Source organism: Erythrolamprus reginae, chromosome 3 (assembly GCF_031021105.1).
Source record: "Erythrolamprus reginae isolate rEryReg1 chromosome 3, rEryReg1.hap1, whole genome shotgun sequence".
Classification (NCBI taxonomy): Eukaryota; Metazoa; Chordata; class Lepidosauria; order Squamata; family Dipsadidae; genus Erythrolamprus; species Erythrolamprus reginae.
This window is the reverse complement of record NC_091952.1, coordinates 113388010-113401620: the sequence shown is the minus strand read 5'-3', so window position 1 is coordinate 113401620 and position 13611 is coordinate 113388010. Positions and strand designations below refer to the sequence as shown.

At 36.3% G+C, this 13611-nt stretch overlaps 1 protein-coding gene across 2 annotated transcripts in view; it reads left to right on the top strand.

Moving 5' to 3' along the window:
* KIF14 (kinesin family member 14) overlaps positions 1–13399 on the top strand; it is a 46857-nt gene extending 33458 nt beyond the window's left edge. The window contains exons 21-30 of one of the 2 annotated variants that reach the window (XM_070746393.1): positions 7–133; positions 1793–1893; positions 3375–3460; positions 3696–3914; positions 4029–4213; positions 4387–4545; positions 6047–6163; positions 9323–9397; positions 10411–10549; positions 11482–13399. In XM_070746393.1, the coding sequence (XP_070602494.1) occupies positions 7–133; positions 1793–1893; positions 3375–3460; positions 3696–3914; positions 4029–4213; positions 4387–4545; positions 6047–6163; positions 9323–9397; positions 10411–10549; positions 11482–11825 (1552 nt within the window). In that variant the 3' untranslated portion in view covers positions 11826–13399. Of the gene's footprint in view, positions 1–6; positions 134–1792; positions 1894–3374; positions 3461–3695; positions 3915–4028; positions 4214–4386; positions 4546–6040; positions 6164–9322; positions 9398–10410; positions 10550–11481 lie in introns of both variants that reach the window. The other variant, XM_070746392.1, reaches the window with a different exon arrangement.
* The last annotated feature ends 212 nt before the right edge of the window (positions 13400–13611 follow it).

Genomic DNA, 13611 nt, shown 5'->3' with positions numbered 1-13611 from the left:
TATCAGACATGATGCAATGACTCAAGAAAAGGGTCTTCAAGTGCAGGTCCGTAACATCAGACTGGGTGTTGCAACATACTGGAGCCTTGAGAAATTTGAAGACAAACTGGCTGCAATGAAAGATGCCTATGAGGTTTGTTTAAGAAAAAGCTTGACATGTTTCCTATTGTTTTTATGAAAGAGAGGCTGTGGCAATTTCAGAATTTGCCTATACAGTGGTGCCTCTACCTAAGAACACCTATACTTACAAACTTTTCTAGATAAGAACTGGATGTTCAAGATTTTTTTGCCTCTTCTCAAGAACCATTTTCCACTTACAAACCCGACCCTCTGAAACTGTAACCGGAAAATGCAGGGAGAAGCCTCTGTGGGGCCTCTCTAGGAATCTCCTGGGAGGAAACAGGGTCTCCACCCTCCCTGTGGTTTCCCTAATCGATCACACACATTATTTGCTTTTACATTGATTCCTATGGGAAAAATTGCTTTTTCTTACAAAGTTTTCTACTTAAGAACTTGGTCACGGAATGAATTAAGTTCGTAGGTAGAGATACTACTGTATGAGTATTATTTCATTGTTTGCCTCTGTAGAAGTGCAAGAAAAATAAGAGTGTGCTATGACACCCAGAGGAAATATTTTAACATTTAACATTTTAACATTAGTTATCTGTGAAATGAATCTGAAAGTACAAGCACTGCTCGAATTACAGCTGTAATGGCCATAGATTGTGACAATCATCAAGTGGGTTTGTCATATCAATCAACCAACCAACCTGATTTTATAACATTTTTGTGGCAGGTGGTTTTGCTGAAAACTTAAATGCAAAATGCGATCATGCGACCACGGGTGACATTGCAAATGTGGGCTGGTTGCTAAGTACTTCAAATATGGGCATGTGATCTATGGGGGAAGGGCAGCCACCAGAATTTTAGAACTAGGTTGTAAATATCTGGGAAGGTCTGATGTAACTTTAAACAAGGACTACCCTGTAGTTTAGGAACGTGTGGAAAGAAGAAAAATTCATTTTGGTGAAACAGCATTTCAGAAAGAACACAAGAAAGCAGGGTACTGGACAATGATAGAAGTGAGCAAGGAAGATTAGGAAGATGAAGAGCAAGCAGCATTGAAAAAAACAGGATGGAGAGTTTAGAAAATAAGATTCAGTGAGGGATGGATACTCATGTCCTGGGAATCCAGCCAGAACATTTCAATTGTGATGATAAAAGAGTTCCCATCTTAAAATCTAATGTGAAACAACACACTTTTCTTCTTTGTGATTGCTTGATAATAGTTAAACATTTTATAAATACAAAATAAGGATTTTGTTTTGGATGTAAAGATTACAACTGTATATTTTCCAGCAGTGACATTTTTCAGAGAATCTCCTGGTATAGATAAGTGATAAGATACTGAAAACATGTTTATAGATGTTGCATTTATGCTGAAAGTTTATTATAATCGATAGATTGCTGCATAAAATAGATATTCTGTTGGTGATGAGTACCAGTATGGGCTTGCACCAAAATACATTAACTGAAGTACTTATTTTCAGTAATAGATGATAACATTGAATAATCAGTCACTTATAAGGATCCTGATAGATATATTGTGGAGGGCAGCCCTAGATTTAGAGATCTGTGAAAAAAAGTTCTTCCATGGGTTTTAATCTTTGTGGAAAGAGTAATGAATTTTGAGTATGAGTTTTAAAAATAGTAGATTGACCTGCACCTAGTACAAGTTGAATGTTGCCTCAATAAATGACCTTCAGGAAAACAAATTCCTTTATTTTTCCAGATGAACAGCACTGAGAGAACGGATGAGATTTTTTATGATCCTACTGATGAGTGGGAACCTGATTTTTCAAATGCATCCAGCTGTTCCAATTTTACAAGGAGGTAACTAGAACAGTGTCAAAATATGTCTCAAGATTGCAAAATTGCATTTCCCAAAGTAAGAATTGTTGTTGAGATGCTTACTTTTTTAAAATGAGGAAGCCAGTCATGTTCCTGAAGGGGTTCTGTAGTCATTGATCATTACATTGGGTAAAGGATGTTTCTAGTTATTATAGAAAGGATAGGCCCATACAATGCAAGGCTGGAGATTCCTGAAAACCTTTTGAGACTTAACAATGTAGTCTTAGCTTGAAGAAACAAGCTAAGGCTACAGTTATTTCTGTTACTTCTGCTTCTACTACATATGTTATTGGCCAGTGATGGTGAACCTATGGCATGGGTGGCACAAGTGGCACACAGAGCCATATCTGCTGGCACTCGAGCTGTTACTCTAGCTTAGCTGCAACCTGCATGTGTGTGCCGGCCAGCTGATTTTTGGCATACACAGAGGCTCTAGAAGGGCATTTATGGTGTCTAGGGAGCTTCCTAGGAGATGGGAGAAGGTGTTTTTATCTTCCCCCAGCTCCAGGGAAGCCTTTGGAGCCTGGGAGGGTGAAATACGAGCCTTCTGGTCCCATCAGAAGCTGGGAAACAGGCCATTTCCCGTTTCCAGAGGGCCTCTGGGGGGTGGGGGAAGCTGTTTTCGCCCTCCCCAGGCATTGAATTATGGGTGTGGGCACTCGTGTATGCACGATAGCACATGCCTACTCTTTTTCTGCACCCGAGGAAAAAAAGGTTCTCCCTCACTGTTATTGGCGGTGCCAGTCCCTAATGCTAGAATGTGTGTGAGAAAATGCTCACAATGCTGCCTTTCTGGCAATCAAATATCAAAATGTTAAAAATGGCAGAAATTTAAAAAATGCTACCTCACAACCAAGGTAGAAGTATAAGTAGAAGCATGTGACTAAAGGTTTCAATCCTTGGAAGACAAATCTCATTGGCAGTAAACAAATCAAAGTTTGTTCTATAAAAAAATAAAATTAAAAGGCAATTTTTAAACTTTAAATATTAAAATGCAGACAGTCCATCTTAGAAGAATAAGTTTCAGATTTATTAATATAAATCAGAAATTGAATTTAAAACAGGAGACAGCACATTGCACCCATAAACACAGGACAAAAAACATTAAACATTTAAATCAACTTTCTGAGAAATAATCTCACCTAAACATCTGTTCCTCAGATGCAGTTTTCCTGGACTTTTCTTTAGGCTCCTGAAGATTCCATGAGTTTTTGGACTCAGTTCCCAGTTTTTTCTTTCGTCCTGTTTCTGTTTTTGTTTTTGTCCTCAATTTTCCTATTCCTGGCATAGAAGGAGGCCTTAAAGAGGCTACTTCTGTATGAGACCTAAAGCCATCCTCCTTGGGAATGAACATAGACTGGCATGAAGCTGATACTCTGGGAATGGCAAAGAATACTGGCATTATTAGAAGTGTTGCTGAAATTAAATATGATCTCTTTTACTTGGTTCTTGTGCAATTTTAGGAGAAGTAGAAGTTTGAGAAAGAGCAAGAGAATCTCTGGGTGTTTGTCTGGGATAAAGGTGAAACTGAACAATTCATGTGTAACAGGTATGTATATTGTAATGCTCTGCCCTTCAAAAGTTGTCTTTAACCATTGTTTTTATTTTATTGGCTTTCTATTAAAGTCCTTGAAGTTTTATAAAAGTTTTGGGTTTTCTTCGATATGCTTTCCCTCTTTCAAGTGATTTTTAAAATGATTATTTATTTTGCAGAGGGAAGTCTTGACTAAAAAGAAGTAAATTTATCCTCTTTATCATGATGCTCATGTCTTCTTTTATCCTAGGTGCAACTGATACATTGGCCGATCTGATCTCAGATCCTCACGAATCATTTGTCCCAGGCATTTGTAAGGAACTGCTAAGTTCAGCTTTGGATATGCTGGGACAGGTTCACGAAGAAGACAGCATGGCACAAATTCTTTTTAAAACTTTGATTACAATATATACTCGAGTTACTGCTTTGGCAAAAGCTTATGAACAAGCTGAAGGAAATCCAGAGAACTGTAAGCTCTATTTATTAAACACAAATCAGATTGATTTAATTGAAACACAAGGAGCTATTAAGTTTCCCCCCATTTTCAATTTGCATTCTAATTGAGGATTTTATCTCTGTTTAGTTTTCACTGTTGATCAAGCTGCCCAGTCCTGCAGCATAGCAATTACATCTGCTTTCCAACAATTTGTTGTTCTGACTAATCAGTGGCTGAAGAATTTCAGAAAAAACAATGAATTTGTAAAAGTTTTTGATGAACTAAGGGAAGATGTAAAACATTTGGGAGAATATCTGCAGTTGCTCTTTCAGGTAAGGGATCTTGCAAGTGTCCCTTATAAATATCAGCACTGTGAAAACTGTTTAGATCAATTCATACACATCACCAGTTTAAATTTAGTCTCTGCTATTTTAACCATGTGAATTGAAATGAATGAGGAAAATTCAAACAGCAAACTTCCTCATGCTATAAGTTTATCTTGCAGAGTGGCTGTGCTGACCTATCATCAGTAGTAGCAGAGGCAGAGAAGAAAATAATGCAAATATTGAAACACCTTGCTAAATACATAGGACATTTGGCAGCAGTGACAGGCTCAGAGCTACGTTTTACAGATGGAAACAGAGGTGATGAAAGCAATGCAAAGGTAAAATAAGAGTGTGTATTTTTATGTGTACAGTATATGTGTATGTGTGCATGTGTGTACAGGCAGTTCTTGACTTACAATCAATCATTTAGCAACAGTTTGAAGTTTCAATGGATCTCCCTAGGGCTATTTATGATCCGGATTCTGATAGCTTCCCCCCATCACATTTTGGTCATTTGCAGCCTCCTACAATCACATGGCTATCATTTACAATATTTTTTTTTCTTGCTGGAAATCAGCTTGATATTTTGGTTGTTCAGGAAAAATGGATTTGTTAACAACTGCTGGGCTTACTTAATGGTTTATTGCTCCTAAAATCTGGGTCCTCATTTTACTGACCTTGGAAGGAAGGGAGGCTGGGTCAACCTTGAGACCCATCAGGATCAAACATCAGGGTGTGGGCAGAATTTGCCTGCGATACTGCGTTCTAACCACTGCCCTTTATGACTAGTATAACTTAGAACCATAATTCCAGGCTCGTTTACAATTGTAAATTGAGGGCTACTTATAAAAAAAGGAATGAATGAATGATATGAGTTGGTACTAAGATATCTGTAGACTCTCCATCTTCTGCCAGAATTGACTTACTAAACGCACATATCTTAGGAAAACTATTGTAGGTCCTTCATTTCCATTACACCTGGGGTGGAGGTGGGGATTGAACCCAGCAGGTGGATATTTTTTTTTTGATAGTGTTCCAGAAGTTGGTTGAGAAAGAACTTTTCTGCAAGGTTTGTTTGATTTAACAGGATATTATATACAGCTAGATTGTTGAACATTGTTTTAGAAAGCATACTGCTTTTGGTTTTTCCCTTAATGACCTCCTTTTTATTTGCCTCAGATGTTTTATTTTTCCCTGTATGTTGCATGATGTTAGACTATCCCAGCGACCGATAAGGTCCCACAGAGTTGGCCTTCTCCGGGTCCCGTCAACTAAACAATGTCGTTTGGCGGGCCCCAGGGGAAGAGCCTTCTCTATGGCGGCCCCGGCCCTCTGGAACCAAGTCCCCCCGGAGATTAGAACTGCCCCCAACCTTCCTACTCAAGACTCATTTATACCGCCAGGCATGGGGGAGTTGAGATAGCTCTTCCCCCTAGGCCATTACAAGTTATGCATGGTATGTTTGTGTGTATGTTTGGTTTTATAATAGGGGTTTTTAGTTGTTTTTTTATTATTGGATTATACATGTTGTGTTTAGTATTGTTGGTAGCCGCCCCGAGTCTGCGGAGAGGGGCGGCATACAAATCCAATAAATTATTATTATTATTATTATTATTATTATTATTATTATTATTATTATGTTGTTTACCTTTTTGATTTTGGCATAGAAATATAATAAATAATTTTTAAACAAGATGATTCTGTCAAATAGCCATGGGATTGTTTCTATAAATGGGCATTGAATTATTAATCATTGTAAGCATTCACAACTGTTAGAAAACTATAATTGAGTTTTTACTTTGTATTTTTATTCTGTTTTTCTGTTTGTGTCAGAAACAGTTCATACCAGACATCTGTGATGGAATAGACTTGGGACTGAGAAACCTTTTAGATTATATACAAAAAACATGCGGGACAATGCAGAAGGAATTTTCAAAATGGTACCCACTAAATGAGGTGATGTGGAAATAAAATAATAATAATTTCAACATGGAAGGGTTTTTTTTGTCTTCACAAATGTAATAATATTTTGACAAAAATTTCTAGAATAGGTTGGTGGCTCTCATATACATAATTGTACCTTCATAAGTAATTCTTTATAGGATTATTTATTTATGTTTGTCTTATGCTATCCATTACACCATATGAATATATATAACCATTTGTACATGGGAGGAAAGCTCTCTACTTTAAGGTAAATAGATTTTTAGGAATGAAGGTCAGTTTGGTCTGATGTGTTGGAGACCCAATCAATATGAAGACCAAAGAGTAATCCACATCTTTTTTTTATTTTTATAAAATTTGTTTGTTTTTTTTCAAATATAACAAAAAAGACATACACAAAACATATACATACAACATTTGGGAAACAAAAGTTTCCCCATTTTTTTTTAAATGTTCGATCAGAGAATTTTACTTCTTTCACATAGTATTAATTCTTTAATTCTTTTATTTGACGTGATGCTTTGCTTGAATTTTTTTTATTTCTTTGCTGCTCTTTCCTTTAACCAGTCATAAAATTTTGCCCATATTTTATAATAATCTGAATCTTCCTTTCCCTCTAATTTTTTGGATAACCTGTCCATCTCCGCACAGTCCAATATTTTTTTAATTACTATATTTTCTTCCGGTGCTTTATCCATTTTCCATTGTTGGGCATATGCTATCCTGGCAGCTGTTAATATGTGTATAACTAAGTATCTTACCTCTTTTTTCCATTTTTTAAAATTAAAAATACCCAATAAATACAATTCTGGTTTTTTCCCCCAAATTCTTCTTTTATTATTTCTTTTAACCAATCCACATCTTTAACAGATCAGGTTCAATATCCTGAGTCATTGGAGAGGGGCGGGCATACAAATCCAATTAAATAAATTAAATAAATAAATATCCGCACTGTGCATTTCGTGGGGATGCCTTGAAAAACTGCACTTTAGAAGCTGTACTTGATCTAAAGTGCAGCAGCTACTTTGTCCAATGAGAAAGAGTACTCAGAAAATGGCCCAAAATTACTTTTGCCAATAATAAAACACTTTTGAAGGGTTATCAGGATCCAGCCTAAAGAAATTTAAGAAATATCCTATGCATTTCATTTGAAAATTACCTTTAAAGTTATTGTATGTTATTATTTCCATTAATCACTGCTCTTAACTGAACCTTATAAGGCAAGAAATATTGAAAGAATAATCTTCAGATATAATATGGTGTTAAATATTTTTTTACTGAAACTGAAAAACATCCAGCAGTTTCAAAGATACTTGACAAAAAGTAAATCTTAATTCTCTTAGTGGAACAAATAATATAAATTATGCTTAATTAAAAGTAGAAGCAAAATTTTAAATTATACTTAGTTGTAGTTATTGATAAGTTTAGGTTTCAAATAAATTATTTTAATTACTATCCTATTAATTTATGTTTTTATGAATGACTGAATTTATATGCACTATTCATATGCATGATTCATGTATGTATGATCCTTTTCTCTAGCCTATTCACATGCACTAAGCTTATTCATGCCCACTAAGTTGTGTATGATCCTTTTCTCTGTAAATGGCTTTTTTCCTTCTCATCCACTCAATATATTTGTGAGTGATGCTTCCGTGCACAATTTTTAGTGTATGTAGCCTCCCCTTATGAAGGGTTCATATGTCTTGACCTGTCTAACAAAGGGGCGCAGATTGATTGATTTATTTTATCTATGTATAAATCTACTTCTGTAATCTTTCCGCTCCCCTTTTCCAGTTCCTCTAGGTCAGAAATGTCAAACTCCCTAGCTCCATTTTCACTGGCAGAAGCACCATGGGTGGTCCTTTGCTGTTTCCAGGGCGGCCCGGGGGGCTAGATGGTGCTTCTGCCGGTGAAAATGGAGCTAGGGAGATGCACCTGTGCACCCACCTGAGCTTTGTTTTCACTGGCAGAGGGTTGCTGGAGACCGTCGTAGCCAAAAACAGCTTGGGAGCCCGATTCTGTTGGTAGAACGCTTGGACCACCACAGGTGCCCCAATACAAGTGATGTCAGTGCAGTCAGGCGGTAGGGAAAGCAAGTAGGATGCTTGGCTGCATAGCTAGAGGTATAACAAGCAGGAAGAGGGAGATTATGATCCCACTATATAGAGTGCTGGTGAGACCACATTTGGAATACCGTGTTCAGTTCTGGAGACCTCACCTACAAAAGGATATTGACAAAATTGAACGGGTCCAAAGACGGGTTACAAAAGTGGTGGAAGGTCTTAAGCATAAAACGTATCGGGAAAGACTTAATGAATTCAATCTGTATAGTCTGGAGGACAGAAGGAAAAAGGGGGACATGATCGAAACATTTAAATATGTCAAAGGGTTAAATAAGATCCAGGAGGGAAGTGTTTTTAATAGGAAAGTGAACACAAGAACAAGGGGACACAATCTGAAGTTAGTTGGGGGAAAGATCAAAAGCAACATGAGAAAATATTATTTTACTGAAAGAGTAGTAGATCCTTGGAACAAACTTCCAGCAGACATGGTTGATAAATCCACAGTAACTGAATTTAAACATGCCTGGGATAAACATATATCTATCTTAAGATAAAATACAGGAAATAGTATAAGGGCAGACTAGATGGACCATGAGGTTTTTTTCTGCCATCAGTCTTCTATGTTTCTATGTTTCTATGTCAAACTGGCTATGCCCACCCTACACACTTGAGGTCAAACACAACCCTGATGTGGCCCTCAATGCCCCTGCTCTAGGTGGATTGCAATTTCTGGGGTTGGGCTGTACATACTTGCAAAATTATTTGGGAGAACTGCCTTGAACCTTGCACAAACCCAAAACCTTTCTGTCATGTGTTAAAGCAGTTGAAAACAGATGCAGCTGGTTTAAAACTCACATTAAAGAAGGGCTGCTTAATTGATAAGTGCTGCCTCTATGTTGGTTGAGGCAGGCAGGATTCCCTTGAGTACCACTTGTTGGGGGCCAAGGGAAAGGGAGGGTCTTGCCTTCTCTTTCTGCTCAAGATCTCCATGGACAATTGGTGGGCCACTGTGTGACACAGAATGCTGGACTCGATGGGCTTTGGCCTAATTCAGCATGGCTCTTCTTATGTTCTCATGATCAAACCTTTAATATTTTCTTTTCAGGTTCAGAATCAAATAAAGTGCAAAGCAATTGAATTGGCTAAACACCTTGAAGAGATCATGTCTGCGTGTAAAAAAGTAAGTAAAAGCTCTACAGGTCCTTGGCTTACTAATGTTCATTTAGTGACCATTCAAACTTACAATGGCACACACAAAAGTGACTTCACCATTTACAATGCTTGCAGCATCCTCATGATCATATGATCAAAATGCAGACATTTAAGCAACTGATTCATATTTATGATGGTTGCAGTGCCCCAGGGTCATGTGATCATCTTTTGCAACCTTATGACATGCAAAATCAATGGGCAAGCTGCATTCACTTAACAATGTCACTAACTTAACAATTGCAGTGATTCACTTAACAACTGTGACAAGAAAGGGTGTAAATTGAGGAAAAATTCACTTAACAAATGTTTCATTTAGCAACAAAATTTTAGGCTCAGTTGTAAGTCAAGGACTACCTGCATTACATTTTTCATCACAATTTAACATACAATTTTCTTCCCGCTACAGTTGGAATACAATTTTTCCACATTATTGACATGTACATAAGGACATATTTATTTTACAGATTTTTTTTCCTTTCAGTGGTTCTCAACCTTTGTAATGCTCTGACCCCTTAATACAGTTCCTCATGTTGTGATGACCTCTAACCTTAGGTCTAGCATCAGTTTTCCCAATAGAGCTTTAAGCCGATTGGCAGGAAGGTCAGAGGTACACCCCTACTGTAAACGCCTGATTGGTCGGATTGTAAAAATGTGTTCCAAGGCACCAGAATAGAAGCTTTACTTCCTAACACCATGGGAAATTTGTCTTTTCTCATAGTCTTAGGCAAACTCTGTGAAACGGTCATTCGACCCCAAAAGGGGTCCTGACCCCGCAGGTTAAGAACCACAGGTATCAAACTCACTGTGTCATCTTGCCATCATGTGACATCGCAACATTTTTTAAAGTATAAATCAAATGACCACAGAAGTTCTATTTGATGCATACTTACTGGCTTACGTGGTTCTCAAATACTAACTTATTTTTTTCAAAAATGTTTTTTTTAATCTTCTTGAAAAATTTTTATTCATACTGACTGACAGAATGAAGCAGTAAGTCTGTTAACAGAAGACGAATCTGTTGACCAAGAATTAAAGAAGGCACACGATAAAGCTACTGAATTTTTGGAATTACAGCATTGCTTAGATGAAGTCCACAAGATGATTATTCATCTCTTAGAAGGTAGTTACTTTTATTATTGGGCGAAACCATTTTTAAAATTATGGCCATGAAGTTGCAAGAACTGATGCAGGGATTCTTTATTTTGTTGTTGTAGAAACTGGCAATTATAATCATAAACAGCCAGTTAAGATTGGATTTGGCATTTTTATCCATCTATTCAGCAGAGGTCTCCAAACTTGGCAACCAGCTTTGCTGGTTGAAGAATTCTGGGAATTGAAGTCCACAAGTCTTAACGTTGCCAAGGTTGGAGACCTCTGATCTATTATGTCCTTGTCTTTATGTCTCATAATATTATCTCACGCAATGTTTCCAAACTAGGTATGTTTTCACCTTTCAGGATCTCATGTATTAAATAATTTTGGATACCTGTAGCTTGTTCCTAACTCTATGATCATCGACATATATTAATCATTATGATTTCTTTCTTTCTTTCTTTCTTTCTTTCTTTCTTTCTTTCTTTCTTTCTTTCTTTCTTTTTCTTACTTTTCCACAGTTACTATAGTCTATTTCTATCTGATTTTCTCTTTTAATCTTGAGTTTATTTGCTGATACACAAGCAGCTCCTATTAATTTTCCTTCCAGAAATATACTTGCTTCATAAAATCCTGCTGCCCTTTTAAAAAGTGAACTTTAACAAAATAGATGCCTGTTGAACAGCTTCTACCTATTGTTATTTACTGGAAGCTTGTTTTTTTTAAAACAACTTTATGGTTGCTGTTTGAGGGAGCCTTGAACAGATTTTTAAATATTGGAACAAATTATACCCCTGGCAAATAGTCCTTTCTATAGTTATGTATATTTGCGCCTCATTTCCAAATAATCAAAAGCAGAGGAATATACATTATTTTTGTATCTTTTCAAATAATGCATAAGTGACTCAACTCCTTAATTTTTAGTTGCTTTAGATTTGATTTACTTTTTTTTGTCTGCAGGTGCCCATAGAATCAAAAGTCCATTCAGATTTCTTATTAAAAAGATCTGTACCCTAACGGGAAATTTTACGGCTCTTTATCCTTCACTTACTTTGCCTGTTAGGCCAACAGACTGTTCTCTCCCACCAGTGGTGAACCAGAATGAATTGAACTCTGTAGCACAGTCACTCATTATAAGTTTTGAACTTGAAGAGAGACAACATTCATTCCACCTTCAGGATGGTGGCATGTCCAGTGCTAAATCTCAAGGAAAACAATTTGCAAAAGGCGAACCTACAAACTTTGAAAAGCAAAAAACGGTTCCAAAAAGGGTGTATAAACTTGATCGATCCCTGAAAACCTAGGGGAAACCTCACATTGGGTATAAATCACACACTTACCTTGGGATTGTATGTGATTCGATTGTTGATAAATTATTGCTTTAGGTTCAGAATAATTCAGAAAGCTATATTTATATTCTGTAAAGTTTCAATATCCTGATATAATAGTATCACCAATGAATATCTCAGGAGAACTGAAATTCAATTCACAATTGGCTCACATTATCTTTACTATTCCGGGATGTGGAAAAGCAAATAGATGCGTTTCTCCATATAATGCATTGTAAAATATTGTATGAACCAATGGCTTTGTGTAGATTTGATTTAATTTTTTCAGTAAAGCCATGGAAAAAGATTCTGAGGCCACAAATGTGCAACCTGGTCTTGTTTTCATTGCAGATTACATGTTAGATAGAAAAATCCACTGCTCAAAATTAAATTCATTCTGCAGGAACAGAGTTGGTTTACTTTAAACCTCTGAGCTCGTATCAAAGAAGACATTACTTAATTCAGCACTGTCTTATATTTATGAATGTTTAATGAGATAGAGTTATTTTATTTACTGCTTATAACTAGGCCACCTTTATTCAAAGGGACTAGCTTTTTTCCTTTCTCCAGAAAATGAGGGCATTGTTATTTAGATTAATGCTGTGCCATTTGGTATTAATAAGCGAGGAATATGCAGTCTATTTTGCAGTTAAGCATTTCCTTGACAGCATATTGAGCCTAGTGTACAGCAAATGGATTTGTGAGCAAGTGCGAAATGCACATAAGTATATTACCATTTAGTTCAGGGATCTCCAACCTTGGCAACTTTAAGACTTGTGGACTTCAACTCCCAGAATTCCTCAGCCAACTTTTGCTTCTGCTGGCTGAGGAATTCTGGGAGTTGAAGTCTTAAAGTTGCCAAGGTTGGATACCCCTGATTTAGTAATAATGTCTAATAAAAAGTTAGAGTGGAGGTTGCCTTAACCTTTGGCTATGGCTTTTAATGGTTTATTAAAAATTGCTTTTAAAAGGAAGCTGGAAAGCTTATACATAGCAATACAGGTCCCAGATGATACATGGGGTAAATATGATGTGACAGTACAGTGATTTAAACACCTCTTCACACATTTTTTGTCATCTCAGGGACTAGTATTTAAAAAGAATTTTTTTAGGAAGGAGATAGTTTCTGAATAGTTTTCCCCGCTGCTATTTTTTTTTCTAGTGCATATACCACTTGAAAGCAAAAATTGTGCTTTAATATTGCTCTGTTAAAGATTCAAAGGTTCAGCATGAGCTGAAGACCTTAAAAGATTCTTGTTCTAACACAAAGAGAAGTAAACATTTTTGCTTTCACGTTGGTGGAAGAAATTCAGATTTGAAGTTTTGACTATGTAATTATATTCATAATCATGTCTTACCTATGTTTTCTACAAACATTTGCACTTCTACTGTATGTATGTATAATGCCTGTAACATTAAAGTTAAATTATATATATTTTGCATGTACTGTACTCAGAATTTAAATGAATAAAAACATGTTTTTTTAAATGTAAGTGTCTGTACGTATTTAAAATGCTGTGCAAAAGTTATATTAAACTATTATATTGGAATATGCCTTGGTTTTTATTCATAAATTTATATTTTAGAATTTTACTTTGCATGGATTGATTTCATCTGTAATTTCTGTAATAGCAATTCATATATTTATTATTAGGCAGACTGTTATTATGCTTTGGGTTAGGATTTATACTGAGTGGTCCTCGACTTACAATCACAATTGATCCCAAAATTTCTGTTGTAAAGCAAGACAGTTGTTAAGCGA